This window comes from Dryobates pubescens, chromosome 12 (genome assembly GCF_014839835.1).
Source record: "Dryobates pubescens isolate bDryPub1 chromosome 12, bDryPub1.pri, whole genome shotgun sequence".
In the NCBI taxonomy this organism is placed as follows: domain Eukaryota; kingdom Metazoa; phylum Chordata; class Aves; order Piciformes; family Picidae; genus Dryobates; species Dryobates pubescens.
In genome coordinates this window covers 22,259,278-22,287,072 of record NC_071623.1, presented here as the reverse complement: position 1 = coordinate 22,287,072, position 27,795 = coordinate 22,259,278, and the positions used below count along the sequence as shown (strand labels likewise).

The window sequence follows — 27,795 nt, the reverse complement described above, 5'->3', positions numbered from 1 at the left end:
TTGCATGCATTTCATGTTAGACATAGTGCCTGGTAAATACTGAGAAGAATTTTGCAGGGATCCAAGCCACCAGCTTTCCAGAAGCTGAAGTTTACAAAACTGAAAACAGAAATAAAAGTCCATGAGATACAGTTTCCACACGTCTCTCAAACCAAGGCTGTCGGTATTTTTCATTCTTTGGCACCAAAGAAAGCTGCTACACGTTGACCTTCCCCCAACAAACTAAGATGAGGGACTTGGGTATTGAACACCACCAGACAAAATATAACTACTCTGTCTGCCTGCTGCAGCTCCAACACCATCCTTTTCATTATTTGGGTATTTCTGTCTTAGCAAAGAAACAAAGCAAACCAGGAAAACTAGAAGCATTTGTTTCATTTGGTGTGCAGACTAAAACTAATTCCCATCCACATTGATTAACTCCTGGGGACACCACTGAATTTAAAACCTACAGGCAGTGAAATCCCAGTCAATGCATGTTCTGCTTTGAGTAATGTTTGCTACATGTGTCTATGTTCATATTTATCTGAGAAAACTGTGAAACTAAGGGTCTCACACTGGGAATAATATGCTCCCATATGCTCCAGGATTGTGCAGGTTCTGTAGCTCTCCTACCAGGTAATCAATGACATGTTGACTAAAGTTCTTTCACAAGCAAGTGTAATGAAAAAAATCAAACCATTTCTGAGTGTTTAACAGTTCCAGAAAGCATTTGATAGTCTTCGAGCTCAGTGCTGGGTTTTAATGAATATAAATTACCAGAGACCAGATTCTGTACCACCCTACTGCAAACACTACTAAGTTAATTTACCTCACTGAGGTGGCACAAGTTCATGCAGAGTTTGACTTAACAAGTCAAACCTATATCATTTTAGTTGTTGCACTGTTGCATATGCATCCAGAAGCATGATCATGGATTTTCACCGTGTCATTATAAGGCAAGAATAAGCCCTGTTTCCTGTCCACCCATCTGGGAAGTACATATACACATGATCCATAGAAACCCCTATAACTATCCTAGAACTGAATGAATTATACTTCCCTGTACTTGCTTAAAAATTTCTTTGTAATACCTGTCTAGATATTCAGCCAAAGTTTTGAAGCAGGTATGAGTTATGTTTTCAAGTGCTCCCTTTTTCGTAAGAACATTGCACTGTGTGCAACAGCTAGAGAGTGGGACCATGGGCAAGCACTCTCTGGCACTCTCTTCCTATCTGTCATATAAAGTTGCACAAAAATAGAACCAACCTTTTGTTAAGACCTCTTAAGTAGTAAGCTTCCAACACTCAGTATCCAAACAGAAATTAAAGTCTTATTCAGACCTCCATTTTTATACACAAATCTGAAAGTCACTATAAAGATGGGAGAATGCTTCCCGTCTTTAGCTGTTTTGTTCCAGACAATTGGTATGGAACAGATTTCAGGGTGGAAAGTATTTACTAAACAACAGGGTGTCACCATTCCTCTACTGCACAACCCTAGTCCAAGGAAGGAAGTACAACATCATGTTTGCAGCTGCAATTCTCTACATAATAAGCCATGTAGATATCAAATTAAATTTTGCAAATCATGGTAAGCAAGGATTCAGTCTAGCACCTGCATATCCCCTGAGAAAGTGAACAAGGTGACTTAAGTCAGCAATTTTCAGAGCAAAGTTAGCAGGTTCTCTAAAATAAACAACATTGAGAGGTAATACTTGTCATTGCTGCTACAGAAGTGTCTCAAAACTCCACTCAAAGATCAGAAATCATCTTTTATATGCCCGTGGCCTGACAGCTATTTTCACCCAGAAAGAGCTCACTACCTACATGACTCAATTCAATGCAGGCAGGACATAGTGCAAAGCATCTAAGACAAAATGAGCAGAATTTGTACAGCAAGATTCTCCATAACCCATGTGTAGAGGCTTAGACAAGGAAAAAAATCCGATGTAGAATCCATTTTCTGCAAATGTGAAAGAGAAGCATTCCCTGATTAGGTGAAATGCCACCAGGACTACATATCATTGAGTTTCACATGTCTTGGTATGCCTGCAAGCTTATTTCTTCTACATGGCAGTCGTATGTAGGAATTGGCTGTATTCCTGGAGTCATTCTGCCCATTACATTCACATGGAGTTTGGAACTTTCACAGCACCTGAAACTCCGCAAAGAACCTTCGTGAGTTCATGGGCAGTGAAACAGCCCACGTTCACAAAATCCTGTTACCCCTAAGCATGTCCGGCTGAGATGTCCTGCAGTCCAACTCTACGCTCCTGAAGTTGCAGGCATAAGGACATAGGCTCAGCCAGACTTCATAATATCTGAAATTCAGCTATACCCATGCCCTATCTCATGCAGCAGCCAGAAGTAGAGATCTCAGGAATGATGTAAAAATGGGTTAAGTGTCTAGTCATATCTTAACATTTAATTTCACCTGCTACTTTAATCTATCCAGTAGCCCAGTAACATCTGTGAAGTATTTTTGCCTGCATAATTTCACACTTAGCAGTAAACTTTGCCTACCTACTCCCTTTTCCATGTGATTTCTGAATGTGTTGAAGAACACAGACCCAACATATGCATATGCGAAAGAATAACATCCCACACCCACTGTTTAACCTATCCTAGAGTCATACATGCCCTCATACTCCAAAAATAACCAAGACTTGTTCTTGGCATGTTGCCTGAAAAGTATGGCATCTCAGACCCTGCACCAAAGGCAATAGGTGGCACTTTTTCCCACCAACCCAAGCTGAGGATGAAACAAGTTCTGTCTCCCGTTAGGATTAATTTGTCTACAAGGTGAGACAAACCACATCCTAGCGACAGCGAAGACTGGAACTGGTTTTTAAGCAATCTTCAAGAAACAAAAGATTGCTTAATAAAAAGGAGAAAGATCTCACTAGTTGGCTGAGCCTACAAAGGGACAAGTTGGACCGAAATTCAGAAATCTGCCTGTTACATTACAAAACCTACTCTGTCTCTTAGACCTGCACAGTGAAATCCTTCAAGACAAATAAACCTAACCATCTTTTGTGCGGACTTGCACAGAAACTACACCTCTCTCCCACCAACAAATCTGAAAGCATATCAAAGCACATGACCGACACAAGAAGACTATACACATTGATAATTAAAAAAAAATGATGATAATAATAATAAAAAATAACAATGGCTGGCCAGTGATATACTGGAAGGTTTAAAAAAGTATGCCTGAGTTCTGCTAAGGGAGGTCTCAGTCTTCCAAAGCATGAAATAAGTGAAATCTTACTAACATCAAATCCAAGAGCATAAATTGGTGTATATCTAATCCTAATGCAAACACTTTCTACAAGACTTCCGAAGTAGTCCTCTTCAATGTCTTTTCCAAGACTTTTTCCTAGAGAAACAGCATCACCTTCAGGCCAAAAAAAGCTCACATTCCAATTTTCTGGAAAGTGAAAGTCACTTGAAAATTGTGTACCAAAATATTGCACATGTTCTATTTCTTTCTGTTCCTAGATTGCAAAACATGAACACACACACACACACACACCCCCCAAAAAAAAAGGTAAAAATTAAATTGTGTAGGGCTGTACAAGAAATTTTGCTTTACACAGGGGGAAGGGGCAGTATCTCCTAGTTTTAAATCCACTAGTTTCAGAACAGTCCACACAGTTGAGCTCTGAACAAAATGAAGCTTGTAAACTCGGAAATAAGATCTAACAGAAATAGATGTGTGAGAAATAACCAGAGAAATTCACATAAAGGTGCATACACTTGGAAATTGCATAACCACGTTCTCCCTAACACTATCACTAAATCAAGTGCACCAGTACTAATGTTGCCAGTAAACACAGCAACTGGAAGACAGGCTTACAGCACTTTATACTAGCTTTAATTAACTCCCAGCTTTTATGTACTCATTGAAACTCTGCCTGTACAGAGCATTGACCCTCACTTGATGTATCAGCAGTGGCAAAGTAAGGAGAAGAAATGAAATAATGTAGGGCTTGGAAAAACTGAGAAATCTCAAGTGGGTGAGAATAAATGTTAATTCACAAAGAAAATAAGAGCACCTCAGTCCAATGTTTCTACATCTTTCTTTATTCTCTATATGTTTGAAATGGGCCATTTTTACCAACAAGCCTGTCAGGAGCCAACTACTATAGCAAGTAATTTGCAGTCTGAAATCTCCAGAACAATAACACAGGCAAAAAGACCAACATGGCACAAGAATGGCAGAAACAAGCTGTTTCAGGGTGTGCAAGTGGAAGAAGCTATCAGCATTTATTAGGTCAAGTCAAACATGACCTGCGTGTACACTAAGAATTTCCTTCACATTGAGGAATAAAAATCCAGGTGTACCAGTGTGTAATTGCAACATAAATAAAAGTTTGTTGAGCTGTTCTGAAATTATCATTTTATTTTCATGCTACTGGGGTATGGCATACATGTATGATCATCTTTAATAGTAAAAAAACTGTTGAGCACAATTAGGCTGAGCAGTGCAAAAGAGGAGGTGTGACAATAGTTTGTTCTTAAAAAACAAGTAAAAAGGGAACTACCATGCTGTGTAGCACAGCGCAGGGACTGCCATGTGTGTTTAGCTGTTGTGCTTACTCCTTCAGTTCTACAGTTGCACCCACAGACTCCCACAGCCAGCAATTTTTTGGCTTGTCTGGATACCACACTGGCTCAGAAAGGAATGAGCTGGCTTGTTGTGATTTGCTCAGTATACTTTGGACCACCATACAACCTCCATAAGCTCTGGCCTGTGCAGACCGCAGCGGTCTGACCTTGTGTCAGTCTAGATGGCTGAAAGACTTTTCTCCCAGACAGCCCTGCATTCAAAACTGAATAGCAAAGGGACAGTTAAAAAGAGAGAGAGCTTACTTTACCAGTGTTAAAATCTAACTTTTAACCCTGGCACTGGATGTTGAGATTCCTGCTCCAAATTCAGATAAAAAGTACAGAGAAGAAAATGTTTCTGTCATTGTCCTAAGCAACCACCTCTCTCTGCTCAGAACAGATGGATGACAGTAACTCCTTCTATGTTAGTTAATCCTTTGTAAACTTTGCCTTTCTTACATTAGTTTTGAATCTAGTTTTCAAATTTCCTCCTCTTTTAATAGTCATGTATTTTGTGAGTTGGCAGAGGCACGTTTAATCCCAAAGCATAACTTTACTGCAAATTAAATTTGAGCTGTGGTAACAGAAGAGTCACAGTGAAGCCTCCAAATCATTTTATGTAAACATACATTGCAAGAAACTGAGAAATAGACAGTTGTCTTCACTGAATAGGAAATTTTGCATCACAGTCACTTCCTTAAAATGCCTTCCTTCCTCACCAGTATCAGCTTCACACAGCGTGTTTCCGAAGTAACAAGCTGGTCTTCATCCAGCGTTGACCTTGTGGAAGTAATGCATCAGATGATCTCTCAGAGAGCAACTGACCAACCACTTAAATGCACATAGATAGATATTTACGTATAAACACACCTCTGCACACACACAGACATGCATTAAAAGAACTAAGAAAATAATTCTCTGTGACACCAGTGTACTGAGTCTGTGTAATGTCTTCCCAATCATCTTTGAAGAATAATGTCAGTGTTTATTATGGCCAGAGCTCAAGGCTCTTAAAAAATCTACATACAGTTTTTCATATGAATCATAGGATCATTTAAATTGGAAGATATAACGATATAAGATCATCGAGTCCAAGTGTTAACTTATCACTGCCAAGTCCACCACTAAGCCATGTCCCTCCCTCAGTACCACATTTGCCCATCCTTTGAACGCCTCCAGGGATGGTGATCCCACTGCATCTCTGGGCACTCTGTTCCAAGGTCTGACAACGCTTTCAGCAAAGAAGGTTTTCCTAAGATCCAATCTAATCCCCACCCTGGAACATTTGAGACCATTTTTTCTTGTCTTATCAGTCACTAGGGTCAAGCACTTTTGAAAATAGACCTTCTTACCTCTCTGCAATAGTTCTCCCCACTATGAAATAATAATATTTAACCCATCCCCTGCAAAGGGCTCTGAAGGCCATGGAAGGAAAATCCTACTTAAGTAGAAATAACAAGTATGATAATATGAAAAATTAGTCCAAAAAAGGAAAGAGATTCCTTACTTTAAAAATAAATAAATGCAGAAAAGGAGTAATTCCAGGAATGGGAAACAATGTAAGAAAGACCCTGAGGTTAGTTGGGGGAAAACAAAATAAACAAAACAAAACAACACCCTGTGTGGAGTAAGAAAGCAGAGCACTGGCAGATACCACATGTAAGTGAGAGGGATTCTAAGTTATGAAAAGGATCATGTGTTCTTCAGATAATTCAGCAAGCTCACAGCTCAAGGATGTGCTACTAGCCAAGAGAACAATTAAGCTCTTGGTGCTCTCTGTTATTCTGAACAAATAGAATAAGCCATGGAAAAGAAAACACAAAAGTACAAAGAGGCATCAAGAAGAAGCCAAGAAGTTGACTCTGAGCATGGATAATACAGATATCAGTACAAATCTGATATGGCAAACCACAATTTTATTTTAAGAGCTTTACAAATATTTGTCAGCAGTTACTGCATAAACATGAATGGTTCCCTGTAGCCATGAGCTGCGGACCTATAAAAAGGGAACCTGATCCACTGGATCTTTGGCTACACCTTTTCCAAAAGGATTCCTTGGGAAAAAAAATTCAAGGTTTTCCTGGCTTTTTAGCCAATTACTCAGGATGAAGGCTAGTGTCCTTACTCTTCTCAGCAAACTTCTTCCCTGTTTACTCCTACTACTACTAGGGCTGGCTTCCTCATCACAAGGTAGGCAGGCAGGTGAGCAGGTGAAAGAGTCCCTACACATGAAGAGTCAAAGGCAAAGGACCTGATTCCTGCATGAACCCAAGCTGCTGACTCCTTTCCCTTCCTGCTACTGCTCACTTGAGCTTCTAGACTGTAGCTGTTATTGCTGGTTAGCAGCTATTTGGTAGGCTCCTGTGCTTGCTGGGGAGCTTGTTTGCCTTACCATACATTGGAGTCTAGTGCTCGTTAGTGGCTGCTTTTTGCTTTTGTTGCTTATACTGCTGTACTGCTTATCCCCTTACTCTGCTGTGCCTGGGAACATTTTGGTAACAGCAATGGCAATGCTCCTGGGCTGGCAAATGACCAGGTCATCACTGTTGTTTCTGTGCTACTGAACTGGGCAGGCTGGAACTCCAGAGTGACCTTGAGTCAAAGGGACTGTGACCTGCAGGTGAGTCTACACAGGAGGAAGACACACCAAAGCACCTGTGGCCATGAATAAGTCCACATCTCAAAGCATCGGTGGCTAAGTCTGTGCTGCAGCAGGTACAATTTTAGGCAATGTCTTTGTGTGAGGTCAAGCTGGAGCACCAAAAAGCATGTGGACATAGATAAGCCCACAACAGGACAGGCACACCCCTTGAGGGCTTTGTTGAATCAGGTTCATTTCTGGAATGACTGTAGCTGTGGGCAAGGTCACAACTAGAGTATGTCTCTGATGGCATTGTGGCTTGTGGAGAAGGCCACACTGCACAGGTCCACATCAAAGGGACTGTACCCAGAGAAACTGTCTCTACTTGGAGCAGGTCTGCCCTTAAAGGACTGCAGCCTGTAGATAATTCCAAGCCATAGCAGGAACAAGGAGAGACATTCATTGCAATTTAACCTGATGGTCTGGTCCAAGGGGAGCAGGGATGGTGATTGTGATGGAAATACCTTACAATTATTGCAACCTGTAGCAGGAACCACCTGAATGAATGGAGGATACACCTTACAAGAAGTAGTGTATGTGCAGCAGTGATCCAATCTGAGCTGGCTTTGGTGCCCAATACCCATGTAGCACATCACCTCTCCTGTCCTGAGTGACCACCATAACAGATACAGCCCAAAGTCGTGGACATTTGTGGATATTTTAAAGACATTTTACAGGGGTGTTCCACAGACTAAGGGAATTCTATCTTTGCATTACATCAGTGGAGAGGAAGGGCAGCAGTGATTAATGAGGATGTATTGGACAGTGTGGTACCTGAGCGTGATGTAAATGGTATGGAATAAAGAGTGGAGAATCTGCTGAGACAGAGCTAATTGTCTTCATAGTATCTAGTATGGTATTATGTTTTGAATTTGTGCTGAAAACAGTGTTGATAACACAAGGATGTTTTCATTATTACACAGTGTTGATAACATAGGGATGTTTTTGTTATTACTGAGCACTGCTTTACACAGTCAGACTTTTTCTGCCTCTCGCATTACCTCACCAGCAAATAGGCTGGGGCTGCATGAGAAGCTGCATAGGAACACAGCTGGGACTTCAGACCCCAGCTGACCCAAGGGATATGCCATACCATGTGACAACATGTTCAGCATATAAAGCTGATCTAGTTGGAGGTGTCCCTGCTCATTGCAGGGTGGCTGGACAAGATGAGGGGGCCCTTTGAGGGTCCCTTCCAACCCGGTGCAATCTGTGAATCTGTGGGAAGAAGGAAGTGGGTAATGTTCATAGTGACGGTGTTTGTCTTTACCTAAGTAACCATTAGTTGGGAAGGAACCCTCCTTTCCTGGAGATGGCTGAACACCTGCCCAAGAACGGGAAGTGACGGGTGGATACCTTTGGTGTTTTTGCTTGAACGCATGGCTTTTGCTTTACCTCTTTAACTGCCCTTACCTCAGCCCATGAATTGTCTCTCGCTTGCCTTTCTAATTCTCTACCACATCCCACCAAGGATAAGTAAGTGAGTGGCTGTGTTGTGCTTGGTTGTTGGCTAAGGATGGGCCATAACAAACTGGAATCAAAATGCATGGCAAAATCATGCCACATGTAATACTCACTGATGAGATAAACTCATGCAAAGACATACAGTGCATTTAGCCTGTTGGGAGTTTCTAGTCAGAACTAGGACTTTGTCAGTTTACATCTCAGATTCAAGGTTATTTCTTCATGAAGCAAAATGGAGGAAAGTTTCACCATGATTGAACTATTAATGAGTTAAAGCAATATATATATTCAACCAGCAAGCTTGTAGAAGCCTAAAAGATGGTGATTGGAAATCCCACATTTGCTTGGCCTCATGTGGCTTAAGGAGATGCAGCATAACCTCAGGTCCAGCTATCAAACAGAACCAAAAGTTATACGAGTCCCATTCAGTGGAGAAAGAGAGGCTGAAAGACAAGGAGGTGCAGCAGGACACAGCCACCAGCCAGACCTGGTTTCTTACCCTTTACTCACTTCAGGTAGGTACCAAGATGTTGTCATGAAGATCTCTCACACATGATACAGGCTATGTTTACGTAATGCCACGTTACTGCTGTTCCCACCACCAGAAAATACTTGGAGAGAGGACACCATCCATTTGGTCGCCCACTTAGGTAAATATTTACAAACCGCTTAGCAGTACCACCGTCCCTCAACACGAAGGACAAGGGAGACCAGAAACTAGGAAAGGAATTAGCAGACTCGTTCGCAGCTTTCCACTGAAGCTTCCGTCACAACAAACATCAAAACCCGGGAATCGGGGGGCCGAGGCTGCTAAAAGACAGACAGGCAAGGGCAGAACGCGCTTTCCGCGAGTGTAAGGAAGGAGGCTGGGCTTCGCCCGTGGAAATTCTGTCCACGGGCGAAGAGCAAACCCTGCTGCCAGCAAACCAGCACCCTGCGCCCCGGGCCTAAGGCTGACTCGACCCCAAGGCGCCCGTCCCCACTGGCCCGGCGTGGGGGGCGGGGCCAGCCGCACGCCCTGCGTCGCCGCGCCCCTCCCGTTATTTCTCTTCGGCGCCCGTGTCCGCCGAGGCTTCGTGGGCCTGTCGGGGAAACCATGGGCATCTATGGGGAGCTGGCGTGGAGGAGCGCCGAGCCCGTAGTGATGTCGTCTGCTGCGAGGTACGACGGGGAAGGCGGTGGAGGATGAGAGGGGACGGGCCCGTCTGAGGGAGAGAGGGCCCTTTTCCTTTAGGGGGTCGCCGCCCGTGGGGCGGGGGGTGTGCACGGTGGAGCTGCTCCGCCCGAGGGCCGCGGTGGGCTCCCCACTATTCCTCGGTGAGGAGGCCGTGTCTAAGGGCTGCACGCCTGGCGTGCCGACCTGCGGTGTGCTACTGGAATTTCCTGGAAAGGGCTTTGGTTTCTGTTAGCGCTCTGCTGGGCGCCTTGTGAAGGCCGCCGTTAGTCGAAATCCATGTCTTCGCAGCGGGTTTTGGAGTGATACTAGCTGAATGGCACGTCAGAGAGCGGCGCCTTGGGGGAGTTTATTCGGCAGTGTCACTGTAACGCAAAATTGATAGGCCACGGGGTGCGCTGTAGCTGATTTTTGGCGCAGGTCAGCGTGCAGCTCGGGCCAGAAATACGTAAGGAAACATACAGAAGGGTGGGCTCCGACACAGCCTGGTATCTCCAGCGCCGTTTTGCTGTCCCAGATGCCGTGCCGGAGCCGACACAGGGCAGCCGAGCAGTCTGTTGGTATGGGTTTAGAGCTACACGTCCCACACTGGTTCCTCTGGGGGCGCAACCGACGTACCAGAAGCACTGCTGACGGTGTGTGGAAAATAGGCTTCTGGTTAATGGACTTCGAATACTGAAGTTAAATGATTTTGCTGTATTTGGAAGTTATTTAGGCAAAGTACCCCAGCAAAGCCAGGAGTTAACGTTAAGCATGAGCATGACGTTAAACCCACACTGCACGATTCCCACGTTGAGGTGGTTTCAGTAGTCAGGTTGATCCATGCTTTTTTTTTTAAACTTGTGTGGGTTTAGAACATTCCTCTGTTGACTTCTCAGCCAGCATCTCCTGTGGTGTATATCTCTTCTCTGTCTCTCTCTCAATATTCTGATAAGTAGATTTCTATAAATAAATACAGTGTGCTTGTTTGAAAGAACAGGATGTGTTCTCTGCTTCACTCATGTGGAGCTTTTCTGAAATACAAGCCAGTGACTTATGTAACTACAAAGCCTGCTTTTTTGCTTCCCCCCACCCCTAATGGGAAGTAGATAGAAAACAATCCAGTCTGAACTTCAGTTAAATATGAGCTGCCCCTGAGGATGTTGCAGAAGCATGAAGCTGAGATTTGGAAAAAACTAGGGGCTTCAGGCAACTGCCAGGGGAGTTATTGTGAGCCCAGGCTGGATGAGTGGGGGCTGAACTTACTAGTATTTTCATGGCTTCTTTCCAGGAATTGCTGAAGCTCTGAAGAGGAAGAGTAACAAAAGCTAATCAAAACCTAACAGAAATGGTTTTCCCCTGGAATTTTACTGGCATCAACAGATCTGCAGAGGACATCCAGATTTAGACAACTGCAAACTGGAAAACCAACCTGTTTTGTCACTTTTTAATTTTTTTGGTTTTTTGGGTTTTTTTTACATAATCTGTGATGCTAAACACATAATTTGGCTTGAAGAATACATCATGTATGGCTCTGTGTGCTGAACACCACATGTATCTTAAAAGAGCCACATCCAAGAGTGGGATAACTGTTATTTGTGACAGCATGTACAGCAAGGATCAAAGGTACACAAATACATCTATTGCATAATACTAGATATGGAATGCTTTGAACATGTCTTGTGATTAATTGCAAGGATTAAGACACAAAAGAAATACTTTGCTAAATGAATTCAGAATTCTCAAAGCCTTCTCCTTAAGGCAAAACTTTGAACAGCCTGAGAAGTCAAATCCTGCAGGTGTAACTGTTCTTTAAAGTAGCTTTGAAAGTAACGTTGTTTGACATTAGATTTGCAGGTGATTTCTGAATAAGCTTTGCTGAAGTAGAAATATTTGTGTGCTCTGTAAGCTCAATTTACTTCTGTCACAGTATCACATTCATTAGTGCCAAAAGTAAGTGGACTTGATAGATGTGTGTGATTTAATTGCTTTCTAGTTTGCCAGCAGTGGTGATAAATGTAAAGGTTCTGTAATTGGTCATCATTTTGTAGCTGGTTCATCATTTAAAATTTTGATTGAAAAGAGGAAGACTTGTATTTTGTATCTCCTAAATATTCCTTGTGCTTGAACCAAACTGAAATGGAAAAAAATGTTCTCTTTGCCCATGGAATTACAATTACCAGCTGCACAGATACAAGTTCTCAACATGTATCCAGTTGCTAAAACTTGGAGCAGAAGATCAACATGTCCCACAGGCTTTTTAAAATTAATCTGATTTTAACATGCTGTGTGAAGTTTGGCCACAGTATCAAAGTATATTTAAGGTTTATTTTAAATAACATAAACATTTAAGGTAATTTTAAATTAAAAACCCAGATTGTTTAGATTAAACCTAAGGAGAAGATTCTTTGAAAACGGTTGTGCCCTTGCCCAGCTGTCTCTAGATTCACAGATGTGCTTTAGAACCTTGCCTCCAATTCAGAACCAGATCCTGTAAATATTAATACTAGGAGGATAAATAGAGTAAAATAATAACATCAAGGAGAGGGAATATTTTTAGTAGATCCTCTATATTAAAAAAGCAAACAACAAAACAAACTTTAACTTCTTATCCTTAATAACTTTATAATTGGGCTTTTTTCTAACCTTCATCTTAATCTACCTTCTTTTTGTAAACATTTTTGTGCAAGGTGATGAATTCTTGTAATATTTAAGTAAAGCCAAGCAGCATTTATTTTCATTGTATTTAATAAGTTGGAGTGAGTGGCATAGAATTTTCAGATGCTACCTTTGTGCAAAATTCATACAAATAATCATACAATGCTTTTTATATTTGTTTAGAATGATAAGAGTGAAAAAAGTAAAGTACTACTACCATAAAATTGGCTAAACTGAGGATCCTTGTCCCTTCCCCATCTTGATCGCAGTAACTGCTTCAGTACCACTGCCTCTCCCCAAACATCGAAGATATCAACTCTTTGAACAAGGTCCTCATTTTTCTTTCAAGGCATTCACTAAGACAATTTGCTGAATGTGTTTGTTTTTGATGCATTTGCAGGCACAGAAGCAAAATGTTTGGGTTTTAGTCAGTGGGTTAGAATTCCTGATCACTATAGAAACACTGGTGGATGGACCAATGCATTTTTATCAACTTGGTAAGCTGCCTTTACCCTTATATTGTAAGAGTATTAGCACTGCTCATTTTTCACTAACACTCTTCCTGAGTCGTCCTATAGACCTCTCCCTAGAATAATTCAGAGAATCAAGAATGTGGTGTATTATATCCCACATACTCTATTTTATACGCAAACCATGATTTTCTTATAAGAAAGAAATGTTTTGAAACCTCATACTGCATTCTGCCTCTCAATGTTCAGTGAATTCTTAGTTGGATGTGTTGGTTTTAATTTCTTACTCCAATTTTTTCAGGATTCCATAGTTTCTGGATTAGTAGGTACAACAAACAGTTTGTTGATTCAGCTGTAGCTCTAGTGAGAAACCTTTTTGGTAGGATCATTAAATCCATGAAAAGGGTCAGATGGTAAAGAAAATTCCCCATTCAGTTTAAAGACAACCTGTAGTTAGCCAGTCTTGATTTTCCCAGTTATCTGATCTAAGTGTGGAGTTTTCTGTTCATTTGTTGTTGTGATTTTTGTGTGCTTTGGGGGTTTTTTGTCTGTGTCTCTTAAGTAATATGCAGCCTGCAAAGTTTTGTAGTTCTCCAACTGTCTTTGCTAAATATGTGTGTTGAAACAAAGTTCTGTGGCCGTTTGAACAATAGATAGAAGGCTTTATTTGTCTGATAGGGAAGAGTAAATTAAAAATCACAAATATGGACAGAACAGAAAAACATTTATGTCACCAGGAAATGTATCAACAAGGCAGCTGACACATAAGAGGTGGCTGGCCTAAGAGAATGGCAAAAGGCTGTTTGCATCCCCTAATCCAAAGGACTTGCTCCAAGGAGGTGTGTCATTACTAGAGCCTGTGCACTGGCACGATCTAGAAATAGCTTTAATGTGCTAAAGGCCGTGCGTCCCTTGGGAGAATTCCTGACACAAAGCATTACAAATCTGGGCTTCTGTTCAGGTAAAGAATAATAACCTTTGAAGTATTGGTTTGTTATTCATACCCACTATATTTTTTTTTTCCCTTAGACAGGTGATCTATTACTATGTCAAGAAATGAATTGTTCTACTTTTAACTGCACTTCTCTAAGGGAATGTTCACGATTCAGTAATAGTGTAGAAGAGTAAGTGCATAAAGATGATGTGCAAGAGAGGATGTTTGTGGTTAGAATGGCAAAATGAATTTTGAGAGAGAGTTTTCTCTTATGGAAATACACATTTGCAGCATGTGCAACTTAAGTGAGCTGCTTTATGCATCTAACTTCAGGAGGAATGCTGGTAGCATAGTCAAATAGTTGTGAGGTAAATATCTGAAGAGCCATGTTTATAAGAGATACTTGGTTGAGTATCCATCCCAAATGATTTCAACAAACTTCAGTGCCCATTTTTAAGGCACTTCTCTCTGTGCAGGAGTTTGGTAGCCAGTCACTAGTGGTATCCCCCCAGGGATCAGTGTTGGGCCTGATCCTGTTCAATATCTTTATTGATGATCTGGATGAGGGGATTGAGTCCATCATCAGTATGTTTACAGATGACACCAAGCTGGGAGCAGGTGTTGATCTGTTAGAGAGCAGGAGAGCTCTGCAGAGGGACCTTGACAGGCTGGACAGATGGGTGGAGTCCAAGGGCATGATATTTAACACATGTAAGTGCCAGGTTCTACACATTGGCCACACAACCCCGTGCAGTGCTACAGGCTGGGGTCAGAGTGGCTGGAGAGCAGCCAGGCAGAAAGGGACCTGGGGGTACTGGTTGACAGTAGGCTGAACATGACCCAGCAGCATGCCCAGGTAGCCAAGAAAGCCAATGGCATCCTGGCCTGCATCAGAAATAGTGTGGCCAGCAGGAGCAGGGAAGTCATTGTGCCCCTGTACACTGCACTGGTTAGACCACACCTTGAGTATTGTGTCCAGTTCTGGGCCCCTCAGTTTAAGAAAGATGTTGAGTTGCTGGAATGTGTCCAGAGAAGGGCAACAAAGCTGGGGAGGGGTTTGGAGCACAAGTCCTCTGAGGAGCTGCTGAGGGAGCTGGGGTTGTTTAGCCTGGAGAAGAGGAGGTTCACGGGAGACCTTATTGCTGTCTACAACTACCTGAAGGGAGGTTGTAGCCAGATTTGGGTTGGTCTTTTCTCCCAGGTAACCAGCACCAGAACGAGAGGACACAGTCTCAAGCTGTGGAGGGGGAAGTTTAAGCTTGATCTTAGAAATACTTTCTTCACAGAAGAGTAATTTGCCATTGGAATGTGCTGCCCAGGGCGGTGGTGGAGTCACCATCCCTGGAGGTATTTAAGAAAAGACTGGATGAGGCACTTTGTGCCATGGTCTAGTTGATTAGTTAGGGTTGGATGATTGGTTGGACTTGATGATCTTGGAGGGGGCTGGACCAAATGACTTGTAGAGGTCCCTTCCAACCTCGGCTGCTCTGTGATGGTCCTATCCTATCCATTACTTGCAGTTCTCCATAAAGATTGTTTTATGAGATGTCCCATGTTGTTTTGGAGTTTTTTTCTCTTTTCATGATCATTCTTACTGTGGCACATCTTCTTGACATGTCAAGTAGTTCCGTTACATTGTCATAGCGTGGCACCTGAGAACCTTGGTTGTGGACCAGAGTGAGATGAGAATTAGACAACATGTTAAGGCAGCATTAGTCAGCACAGTTGACTAGGCATAGCAGGACAGCAGTGGTTTGGATGTGGTCATATTTTGAGTGTGAGAACAAAAGAGTTTGTGGAAAAGAGTTATAGGGAAAACAATGCAGTAATTGCACAGCTATTTCCATGGAGTTTGTCTGAAAAAAAGTATGTGTATTTCAAGGTGAACTAATAAGTTATTTGTCCAACTGAGTATGTGAGTTAGCATCTCATCAGTAGGAGGACAGGCTACAAAATGCCTTTGAAGTGGGGATAGGAAGTTTATATTTGTTCCATTCAGAAAGCAGAGTCAGAACAATAATTTCAAGGATTTCTTGAAGCACCATGCTGAAAAGATAGTAATGATGCAAGACTGAGTGGGTCAAGGGAAATAATTCTGGGGATAGTGAGAAGAGGTTATACAGAAAGATGCAGCGACCTCTCAAATGTCAGGACCCAGATAGCTGGGTTCAAGAGATTACTTAAGTCAGTAGGCTTGACTGACATCTGAGTGTGGCCTTACCCATAAAAGGAGAAGCTGCAGCATCTGTTAGTGACTATTTCTTTTTTCTTGCCTTTTGCAGGCAGAGAATAGAATGGTGTAGACTTGAAACATCCACAGCAAAATGTTACAGAAACAGGACACCAAATAGAGGCAGAGTTACAAAACAGAGCAGACTGAAGACAGCAAGTAATATAGCAAAGTTGTTAAACTACAGCCTCGAGGACTCCCCACATTTAGCAAAAACTGGGATCCATGATGATGATTTAGTAATGTTCTTCAAGCACTAGTAGTATCTTTTCCCAGACTAGTTTTAAGAGTCTCCTTGTGGTTTAAAATGGTGTTCTATAGACAGTGAGCTACTGAAGTATAGTCAGAATCCTCTAACACAGTATTTGATTAGAATGTTCATTCACACTGTCTTGAATCTCAGCTGGCAGGAATCAGCATATAACTGAACCACAGTGTGGCTATCAAAAAAACCCAGATTCTAGGAGCCTCAAATTAATGACAGAAGTTGGAAAGGGACATCCCATGCTCTGGGAAAGGAGGGAAAGGTAGAGGAAAGTAATAAGTGGGAAGATGATGTGAAAGAAAAGAAATAAGCAGTTTCACTGAGGGAATTTTGAGTACTGTCTCTAATTGCTGCAAATTCACATGGCCAGTTGTAAGCTAATAATCAGATACTGTACTCATACAAATGCATTAATTCATAGTTTTCATTTTCCAGTGTACATCAGTATTCTGTCTACAGCTTGGTGCAGCTTGGCTGGTAAGAGATTTATTGTCTTTCAAGTGTTTTTTCCTAACACAGTTCAAAGAGCTTGCATTTTCTCACTAAGCATCATTTTACAACTTCATACTTTTTAAAGACAGGACTTAATAGAAGTATAATACAGGAGGACAGTTGCTTTCTTTGCATTGTTGTTTCTATTGTGCTGACCTCTGGTTTATGGTTGCTTTATTCTGGGGCAAATATTGAGCTGCTTTAATTTGATTTATTACAATTGTTGCCATCTCATATTTGTTTGCCATTCATCTTGGTGGGTTGTTTGTTTTGTTTTGTTGTTTTCTCTTTCTAGAGGTATTTCTAAGAGGGCCTCCTGCCAACCTACAAATGGAATCTTCCAACTTCCAGCACATTTTGTCTTGGAAGGCAAAAAGTGATCCAGCTGTGCCAACGTACTATCGTGTGCTATACACTGACTACAGGCAAGTCTCATTTTATAAGACACAGATTTTACTTCTAATGTCTGTCAATTAAAAATACTACAGCTGGGGGTTTCTTGTTTATCCACTCAGAAATGCCTTCCTCCTCCATTTGCCCTAGTGATTCCTTGTGCCAGAGAATTCAGGTATTTTTTTTAATTAGATTTTTTTAACTTGTTTTGAATTACAGTAACTGGAAGACTGCTAAACAATGTTCAAATATTACACAACTCTCCTGTAATCTCACAGATGACTTTAAAGATATTTACACTGAGTATTCCACAATGGTTCAGAGCTTCATAGGACCTGAAGTATTCAACTCTTCTTTGCTTCGTTTTATGCCACATACTGACAGTAAGTTCTCTGCTCATTTTAGTACTTTTTATTCATCTGTGATGCATAACTATATTCTGCTATCTTTACAGTAAGACATTCCAAACAGACTTGGTTGGTAGCTTACTCCTTCATCTAAGAGAATATGAAGTTATACATAATCTATCCCATATCAGTTACAAGACATAGAATATATAGATATCCTTCTAAAATTAGTGGGTCCAGTAGTTCTGATAAACAGATGAGGCTCTTGTTTTGCAATGAAATGTCTATATAAGTACAGAGGAAATGACATGTCAAAAAAAATCTCTGAAGTGCATAGGATACATAAAAACAATGCTGGATTTTGAAGAGTTATGTCTTCAAGTAGTCAGTGTTAAAGCATGAAGAGTTAAAGAAATTTCCATGTCTGCACAAGGTGTAGGGGAAGAGATTTACTTGTTTGTTTACCAACCTTCTTTTTTTCCATTTCCTTGTTGAAACCAGATGCTTGCTAACTGACATCATCTAATGCCAGAAGTGGCTTCACCCTTAGTTATACTTAGTTTTGGAGTAACAGACAGATTGAGGAACAGTTGGAGGACTATAGAGGAAAATAAGTCACTTTATCTCTGAATTGAGCACAGAGGTAGCCACTGCTACGTCCACTTAATAGTCTAAGAAATGATGAATGATGAAAAATTGGAGGGGATAGGGAGAATGACCACAAGGATAACTGAAGGATTTGAGGTGGAGATCTTCAGTCTTTCAGCAGGTAGTTCAAGAAAGAGAGGGATCAGAAGGTGTACTAACAACTAGTTAATATGATGGCAGGCTTCTTCAGTCTTGTTAAGAAACCAAAAGTGTAACACTCTGCCCTGACTGGAAGCTAAAGCTAGGTACATTTTAGCTAGTAACAAGAGGCATAGTTTGAATTGATCACTGGCCAAAGTGTAAGATGCTCTGACTGATTATCCATCACTGGCAGCTTGTAAATTGAAACTGGGTATTTTGCCAGTAGTTCTGTGGTTCAAACCATAAGCAATTGAGTGGCCTTGTCTTCTGGGACACGGGACTTAGGTGAACCCTGTAGTCTTTGTTTTACAGTACTTGAACAGGAAAGTATCAATATTCTGAAATGATTTCCTACTGGGCATAGTTGATCCCTTCCTGTGGTGGAATCTCACTCATGTTGATAGACAGATTCTAGCAAAGACAGAAGGGCTCCAGAAGGCAGCCACATTTGACTCTAATCAGATTTAAGATGATACTTATTTGTAACTTAAACCCAAAAAATGACAAATGGTGTGCAATCATTTGACTAAGGTATGCTTTCCTGTTTGAGAGTAGATGAGAGCTCACATTTGTTCTAAGTATTAAACTGTTGTTTGTTTTGTTTTCCAGCCTCTTTCAGGAGTTATCAAAAGTCTTTTTTTCAAGGTTTTGCAGAGGTTGGCAAACCAGCCTCCACCTTGATCAAAATGTATACACTTCTGGAAAAGACAGACACGAAATGCAAACTCTAAATGTTCATGGTGGTTGTATTTGGGACTTTTCTCCTACAATGTGCTATGCAGAAATGAAAGATTATGGAGGTGGTTTGTTCTCGCACCATTTTCCAACATTGCTACTTCTTTCATGTACGGGAGGAAAGAAAATCTTCTGATCTAGTTTTAGAGAAAGGAGGCAATTAGTGTACATGGCTCTTCACATGTGCATGACCTGAGCTTGGGAGATTACTTTAAACTCAATAGAAGTCTCACAGTCTTCACAGTTTCACCTCTGCCCTCCTGTCAGAGTTTTTAGTCTTTGGAGTTCAGTTGTAAAGTTTAGACCTACAGCCTTCCTTACAACCACAATGAATATGTGCAGGGCTTACACACCACCAAATTTCTACCAAGATTCCTTTCAGAAAGTGACTAGAAAAAGATAAGCAAGAGAGTAACCAGCTTTTCCTATGAGGTCACCTCAGCTTTCCTCTCAAATAGATTAAAAATCTCACATCTCTATGGAGCTGAAGCAAAGCCTCTGTCATCTTTCTGCTTCATCTTTCCCCACTGCTGCTTTCTATTCTTAAAATCTAGCTGTACAGGAAAGATTGTTTAACTTGGGAAATTAAATGTTGCAAGGCCTTGTGGTTTTACAACAGTGAGATACTCTGGAATCTGATTACTCAGCTATACATCTGTCACCAAAGTAGAACTGGTACTGAATGCATCATGTGGGTTGTTATCTATCATTGGTTTTCCTCTTTCTTCGTTTTGATAGCATTCCTAGGACCAGCAGAAGTTAATATCAGTTCCTGTCTAAACTGCATAAATGTCACAATAAAGCTGCCAACCTCTCACTTCAGAGAAAAGGAAAAACTACTGTCTTTAATTGATATATATAAAGATCTTGATTATGTGATAACACTGAAAACACTTGATGGAGAGCATAAGGTAAAGAACTTTGTTTTATGTGTGCCTTAGGGGAGAAATACAGAAAGCATACAATGGTTCTAATGGTTAGCTTATTCATGGAAGCAAATATGTGAATAGTAGATACTTAAAGAGAATGGCAAGAGTAATCTTAGCTTCCTATTACTGCACAGTAGCAGGCCTAGAAGAGGAATACTAGTTGTCCTGTATCCTTACTTGAAATAAGGCACAGGCTCAAGTGATTAGTCTCTGGGAAGACAAGGGAAAGACAGTCTAGCAGAAACTACTAGCAGGCATATGCACAGCTGATAGGAAAATAAGTTCAGGAAACCAGTCCAGTAGTTTTCTGTCAAACTGGAAAAATGCATCCAGTTAGTTTTTGAAACACCCTGTTCTGGGTCAGGTACTTTTTTTCTTTCCCCCTTTTCCCTCTTCCCCACCCTGAAACAGGTAGATAAGTGTAACTAGAGCTTAAAATGATCATGATCCTCACAAAATGGAGAAATAAAAATAGGAGATAGTTTAATAAGGATCAATGCAAGGCATAAGACTTAAGAATAACTGTGTAATAAGCGGAGAGGTAACTACACAGGCAGCAGTTTTGTCAGAAAGGATGAGAGCATTCTATAATAATACAAGCTAAGCATGACTCACATGTTGCTGAGAAACTAAAGAAGTCCTATTTTTGTGTGCTCAATATTTGTAAAGCCCACCTACTCCACACCAGTCTGGGGTTCAGAAACAACGTGTATTAGCTGAGCAGGGTCCAGAAAGGACTGTGGAGGATCCTGACACATGAGCTGTAACAAAATGCTGGAATAATAGGGAACCACTTAGTGTAAGGAAGCAAAGCACCGTTGGAGGCCAGAGTCTCTGAGTAAGCATTTGTTTGCTGTGACTGTGACTAAAACCAGTAAAGTGAAATTGGTAGTTCTGAAGACTTCAAATTAAACATCAAGGATAACATTACTACCTGGGCTGGCAAAGCACTGTACTAAGTTGCCCAGCTAGAGCATACACCGTTTGTACTTGAAGTTTTGAAGAGCAGGTCAGATAGTTCCCTGCTGGGAGTTTAATCTAACTCCTTCTGCCATGAGTCATGGAAGAAAGACAACAACTTGCAGCCCATGGATATTTTACCTCTGATTTGTGAATCAGAATATCACTTGCAGTTTTGAATCTGTACAGTCTGTGAGGTTACTTCAAGGGGGCATAATAGTGACCAACAGTTGGAGACAGAAGGCAATTTATCTTTGGTAATATATTTCACAAAGAGGTGTAAAGTAGGCATCTTGACATCAGGTAGAACTAGAGATGAAGCATTTGCCTAGGTAAACTGCTGAGTTACTGTCAGTTTCTGCAGTTGCACATGCTACTGTGTTTCTCTGAAATTGCCATCATGTTTTATCAGTGGCTGGTGATCTCTTTGTAGGTAAATAGCTAATTTCAAACATTGTCTTTTGTGACAGAGAACACAGGAGAGAACCACTGAAGAAATTTTTAGTACTGTCATCGAAGAATTGTATCCAAATCAAAATTACTGTGTGTCTGTTACAGTCACTGCATCTCTCAACAAACATTCCATCCCATCAGCCTGGAAATGTGGCATTGCTGAGTCTGTAGCTCAACAAGGTAACTGTGCTGATGTGGGTCAGGAGCAGATTGTTTGACTTGATTGTGTGCAAGTGTTTTTATGTAGGAAGATTTACAAATCAATCCTAAAAATAATAAGAGAGGAAGTACTTTTTAAGTGATAATCATTGTGGGGTGTTACAAGTGAAATATAAATAGCTGGGGCTGCAAATCTATTGTTAATCCTGTGAGCCATACAAATCTCCATTACCTGCATAGAAAGTTATCAAAGACAGTGTAACTTCAGTTTCTGAATCTAAATTGAGATTTGGTCTTGTCTTGACTTTGGACCAGATGACCTCCAGAAGTCCCTTCTAACCAAAATTATTCTGTGATACTAAGTAGGTGTTCTGAATGTGAAATATGAAGTGTGGTCATTGGAAACTTCATTTGTGTATGTTTGTTTGTTTGGTTTTTTTTCACATGCAGATTATCATACAGTTGCAATCGCAAGTGCTGTCTGCTTGATATTGATGTTGGCTGGTGCCCTGAAGTGTGTGCACGCAGGAGGTTTTATTCTTCGTAATAAATTACTTCCACATACCTTGGTATGTAATAATTCTCATACTTAACCTCCCTGGTTGGGAGGAGGAAGTTTACCTAACACATGAGATTAAACACTTCAGTCAGTACAAATTATGTAAGTGTATATGTAGTGTTCTAATTTGCAGTTTACCCATGTCAATGTTTCCAGGCTGCTAAGTCTTGCAGAACAAATAGTCTTTTTCAAAACCAATTTTTTACCTATATGACAAGTTACTAAACAGAGATACAGGTGTGATTATCTCACCCTACTTAGTGCTTGTCAGGCTGCACCTGGAATATTGTCTGGTTCCCATGACACAGGAAAGATGCAGACAGATTTGAGAGGGTCCAGAGGAGGGCCATGAAGATGAGCAAAGGGATGGGTAATGTGCCCTGTAAAGAAACACTGAAGGAGTTAGATCTTTTCTCCCTGGAGAAGGCTCAAAGGGTACCTCATTACAGTAATCTAGTAACTGAAGAGTGGCTACAAACAGGACAGAGGCTCTCAAGGCAAATGGCAATGGGTATAAGTTGTACTAGGAGAGGTTACATTTCTATAGAAGAGAGAAATTTTTGACAGAGCAATCAATCACTGGAACAACCTCCCCAAGGATGTGGTAGAGTGGCCATCACTGAAGGTTTTTCAATGTGTTTTGGCATGGTGCTAGATAATTACATCTAGGCTCCCTTTCCCATGAAAAGTTGGACCATATGGTCTTTCAAGGTCCCTTTGAGCATGGGCTGTTCTATGATTCTATGAAGTTAGAGGGGACAAGCAGTAGTGAAGGGGAAATCCCTCCCCAAAGTAACTGCAAATTAACTCTTTGTAGCATAAAGAAGCAGGCTAGGTCCTACAGCAGAACACACTGTGTAGGACAATTAATCCCTTGCCCTTTGAAGATTATCTTATATGTAAATCCTTCCTGAAGCAAACAAATTTCTCCTATCTGAGCCAGGGCAGTAACTCCAAAAGAAAAAACTACTCAGGTTCTTAGGTGGAATGCCTGGGGAGAAGACCTGTTCTCTACCAAGAAGGATGTTCTAGAAGCATCCAGAAGCAATGGATACACATTAACAAAGCAGTTTCTGACACATTCTGCCTCCATCATTTTCCTCTGCAGCTTTGTACTTCTAACAGCAAAACCAATTTCCCCTCTACTTTTCACTTATTACACACAAAAAATCAGAGCATTTCCTGAAGATTTGAGGATAGTTTAGTCAGATTTCCTGATTGCTGGAGTTTAAAGGCATTTTGAGACTCTAAAACTGAAAGCAAATAGTGTAAACTTACTTTTAAGGTCTTTATTATGTTTCCTTAGAAAAGACAACAGTTAGCTGTATGACCCAGTTGGGCTTGGGCATATATTTGTCTCGTGAGTGAGTTTTGTATGTGGCACCATTACTTGTGCCTCTTGATGACTGTTTGTTAGGGCCCAATCCCAGCCAGCAGCCAAGCAACACATAGCTATTTTGCCTACTCTCCCCTGGTTGGTTGGGACAGCAAATCAGAAGGGCCAAGTGAAAATGCTTGTGGGTTGAGACAAGGGCATTTTAATAGGTAAACCAAAAGCAACACATGCAGGCAAAGCAAAACAAGGAATTAATTTTCTACTTCCCATTTGCAGGAGGTGTTCAGCCATCTCCAGGAAAGCAGGGTTCCATCACACCCTGTGGTTACTTGGCTGTTACTCTGAACATCCCACACTCCCTTCGTCCCCCCCAGCTTTATCTGCTGAACATGGTGTCATATGTTATGGCACATCAGTTTAGTCAGTTGAGGTCAACTGTCACAGCCTTGTCCCCTCCAAGCTTCTTTGCACCCCAAGCCCACTCACTGATAGGATGGTGTGAGAAGAAAAGGCCTTGATTTTGTGTCAGCACTGCTTAGCAGTAACAAAGACATCCCTGTGTTAGCAACACTGTTTTCAGCAGAAATCCAAACTGTGTTTACATAGTATCTAGTAGGAGGCAAATTTACTCTCTCATTCAAAATGAACACAGAATTTTGTTCCTGTAATAATGAATTAAAATGGTCTAGAGTTGGCACTTTTGGTCAGATTATCCCCAAAAGATGGGCCAGTTACTTAGGGACAGCTGGAAAAGAGTCACTGTTAGTGCTCTAAGACTTTTTTGTAAACTTTGTGGTTATTGTCCACAAAAGGAAGTCAAGGACAGCATGTGAGAAGTACTAAAAGTAAAGGCTCAGCACCCTTGTAAGAGCAAGATCTGGATAGTGGTTGGATATGATCTCACACTCAACAATTATAGAACTTGTTCTCAATACACCTCAAGAAGGAGACAAAAGATTGACCATCAAAGACCTTCACGGAGATGAGATAATGCTTTGAGGAAGCAGCCTTTAAAGTTTGTTGTTTCTCAGGAAGCCTGAGTCTGCTTTGTAACATCAACAGGACCTTCTCAGTCAAAGGAAAAAATTCTCTTTACTGAATTCAAATATACCTTGCAGCTCCTCAACCTTCTAGTTTCACAGATATCTCATGCCATTGGGATGCAGTTTGGGATGTAGATGCCATTGGGATCCCAGATTGGGATGCAGTTATGTGCATGTTATCTGCCAGAAAAGTATTCTAGTTGCTAGAACCGTTAACTAGCAAGTTCAGGATCACTTCTCTGCGTACCTTGATCTGTCTCCAGTCTCAGTAATGATTTATTACTGTGTTCTGTTATAAACAGGCATTAGTGAAAAGGATGCCTTACAATGGAGCACTTTGTAGGAAAAAGAGGATATTTTTATGCTGGTTATCTTAGCCAGAGTTTAGAGCTAGCATAGTCATAGTGTCTTAGAAAATAACTCCTGGACCAGACTGTCATGATGTCCCTGAATATTGGAGTTGAATAAAAACAAAAGGCAAAGGAAAAGAAAAGCAACAATGTAGTTCTGGAAGAAAAGTTAAGTCAGGGCAGGGGTAGGGAGAAGTGCATTGCTTTCCAAATGCTAAGGTATTCTCAATGGTCACATACAGTGATCAGTAAAAATGTCCATTATTAAGGAAGAGTACTTAAGGAGGAAAGAAAGGCAATTGGTAATAGATCATTCAAATCTTTCCTCTGTTTTGAATAAAATAATCTTTCTTTGACTTTTCTGGTGTCATGTTTTGGTGCTTGAGGAAGCCAGTCCCAAGTCATCTTAATTAGTAATTTTAATAGAAGAGATTGATTTGCCAGTAAATGTCAAGCAAAAATACAATGATTCGTTGGACTTATTTCTGTCCAGTGTTGGGGTTTTGTCCCACCCCCTGGGTTTCTTTTCTCTCTCTGTACTCTCTGGCTTCTAGTACATTTAACTCCTATGGTGGTTTTGGGTATAAATGTTTTCCATTTTCTACAAGCATATCCAGAGCAGACTGGTATCAACTTTTTCTAATCCTTTTTTTTTCTCATGTTTGTCTTTTGCTGTGCTTCATCTCCCTAAGACTGCTGAACATAACTTTGCCAAGTAGTGTCCAAGGTTAATTCTTTTTATTGTCAACCTTTTCCCCAATATTGTAAGTATTCAGAAAGCCTCAGAAGTGCAGAGTAAAACTGAGAAAGTGAGATTTAGGATGTTATATAGTGCTTCACAAACAGTGGCACATTTGTACAGGACATTAAAATTTGTCATCCAAGTAATGCTGCTCATTTGCTTGGTAACTGCAAGAGCTAATAGAGAGTTGCAGGGCTCACCTCAGGTTTAAGATGTGTTTCTAAAATGAGCTTACAAGTGTTAGAGGGGTATCTCAAAAATTAGAATTAAAACATGTCACACCAGACACTGCTTGGCACTAGTGTCAATTCTTTGAGGCTCTCCAATGCTTGTGTGCCTTAATTTGGCTGATTATTTTTTTTTTACTTTGATATTTTAGATGTGTGACAGGACATTAGCCTATTCATCTTGGACATTGGAATCTGAAGACATAGCCTCTGTAGACATCATTTACACAGAGGTTAAAAAGAAGGCAGATGAATCCAGTGGTATTGTCAGAGATGAGGATGACAGTGACAGCGATGACAGCGACAGCGATGCCAGAAGTAATCATGCCTATGCAAGACGTGATCTCATAAGCAGAGTACCTCATTCCCCTGATACACTAAATGTACTTGTACAGTACTCTACAAACAGTACATGTGATGACAGCAGCAGCCAGGCAAGTGAAAATCCAGATACTGGCCCAGAAGATTTTGAAGAGCATGAGATGAATACTGAAGAAGATAAAGACGCAAGTGGCGGGTTACTTAATTCTTTCTCTGATGTAGATTCTAACTATACTTCTAGGCAAAGCAACCATGGTTGCTTTACTATTAACTTAAAAAGTGTGCTCTTGGGAACCTCTGAAGAGAAAGTGGATGGTGCTGCATCTCTCTCTTCTGAAGAAGATGCAGCTGACTGGCAATGTACTCATGGTTTTGAAGCAAAACTGGATGACACAGAAAGCGTGCGGAAACCACTCTGCCGTAACAGCTCCCACGAATGGCAAAATTCCACTGGCTCTTCTGATGAGAGTGAATCATCAGATTCAGATACAAACCAAAAAACTGAATACCTAAGAAGATGAGCAATTGAGAACCACTATTAACTTTCTAACATACAAACCAATATTGGCCCACATTTATTTCTGGATTCAACATACAGACCTTGTCTCTCTCTTTTTTTTAACATTCTGTGAATATATGCTCGAACACTGAAAATATGTAACATCAAGTCTTAACAAACATTTCTCTGATGGCTTGAGATTGATCCAGGTATGGTTCAGGTTGGACTATCCACAGAGAAACAAAAATGAGTGGCTGGTCTCTGAGCCAGCCCCCTTTTTAAATTGTCTTTTTATATTCTTTAACTCCATTTATGGATTACTCTGAAACCTGCTTTACTGGGTGGATTGCTACATTCAAGTCAATAAACTAGTTTCTACATTTGTACAGGGAAAGCTGATCAAGTGAAATAATGGAGGCAGTAATACCTGGTTTACAAAAAGAGTTCTCCATACTGTGATTTTATATTTTTTTTAATGTAATTTTGTGAAATTATTGAATACTGCACTTTTTAAAGATCATTTTTATGGCATTTAAAAGTTACAGCGGTGTACAGTTTATATATACATATATGTACACATTTTAACATTTATGCTTCATAAAAAGAAAATTTTTCACATCTCTGTTTGAATTCTTAGTGTGGCTCCTCTGTGCCCCTGGAAAGCTGAGTCAGCCTATAAAGAATTTACTCCTATGGGAAGGCTTTTAGCTGTCACATAGCTGAGTGAAAACCACAACTTTCTTCACCTCGTGTTGGTTTGTTACTTTTCTGCCCACCAGCCGTTTCTGGGCTGCTATAGGTGGCAGTCATTCTTCTGATCAAGTTAGCTGAGAGTAATTTCTAAGTTGTTGGAATATATTCTGCTGATGCTGCACTACTGTTAAGTTCTAAGCCGCTGTCAGTACCTGACAGTTTTGATCTGGAAAAACTAATTGGTTGTGGATTTATGCAGCCCTAGAAGCAGCAGGTGAAGCTTCCACTCACACTGATGCTGTACCACTCTGCTCTTTGTGCAGTGTCATCGGTGTGTGCCTCTCCATAGCAGTAGAAGCCT

The 27,795-nt window shown here is 40.9% G+C and overlaps 1 protein-coding gene across 1 annotated transcript; it reads left to right on the top strand.

Moving 5' to 3' along the window:
- The first annotated feature begins 11,374 nt into the window (after positions 1–11,374).
- On the top strand, positions 11,375–27,042 carry IFNAR2 (interferon alpha and beta receptor subunit 2). The gene is made up of 10 exons (XM_009907397.2): positions 11,375–11,386; positions 11,456–11,476; positions 12,909–13,005; positions 16,843–16,884; positions 17,195–17,324; positions 17,512–17,675; positions 19,902–20,074; positions 21,523–21,685; positions 22,115–22,233; positions 26,074–27,042. The coding sequence occupies exons 1-10, from the start codon at positions 11,375–11,377 to the stop codon at positions 26,761–26,763; spliced, it is 1,611 nt and encodes a 536-aa protein (XP_009905699.2). The 3' UTR covers positions 26,764–27,042.
- Positions 27,043–27,795: the final 753 nt, after the last annotated feature.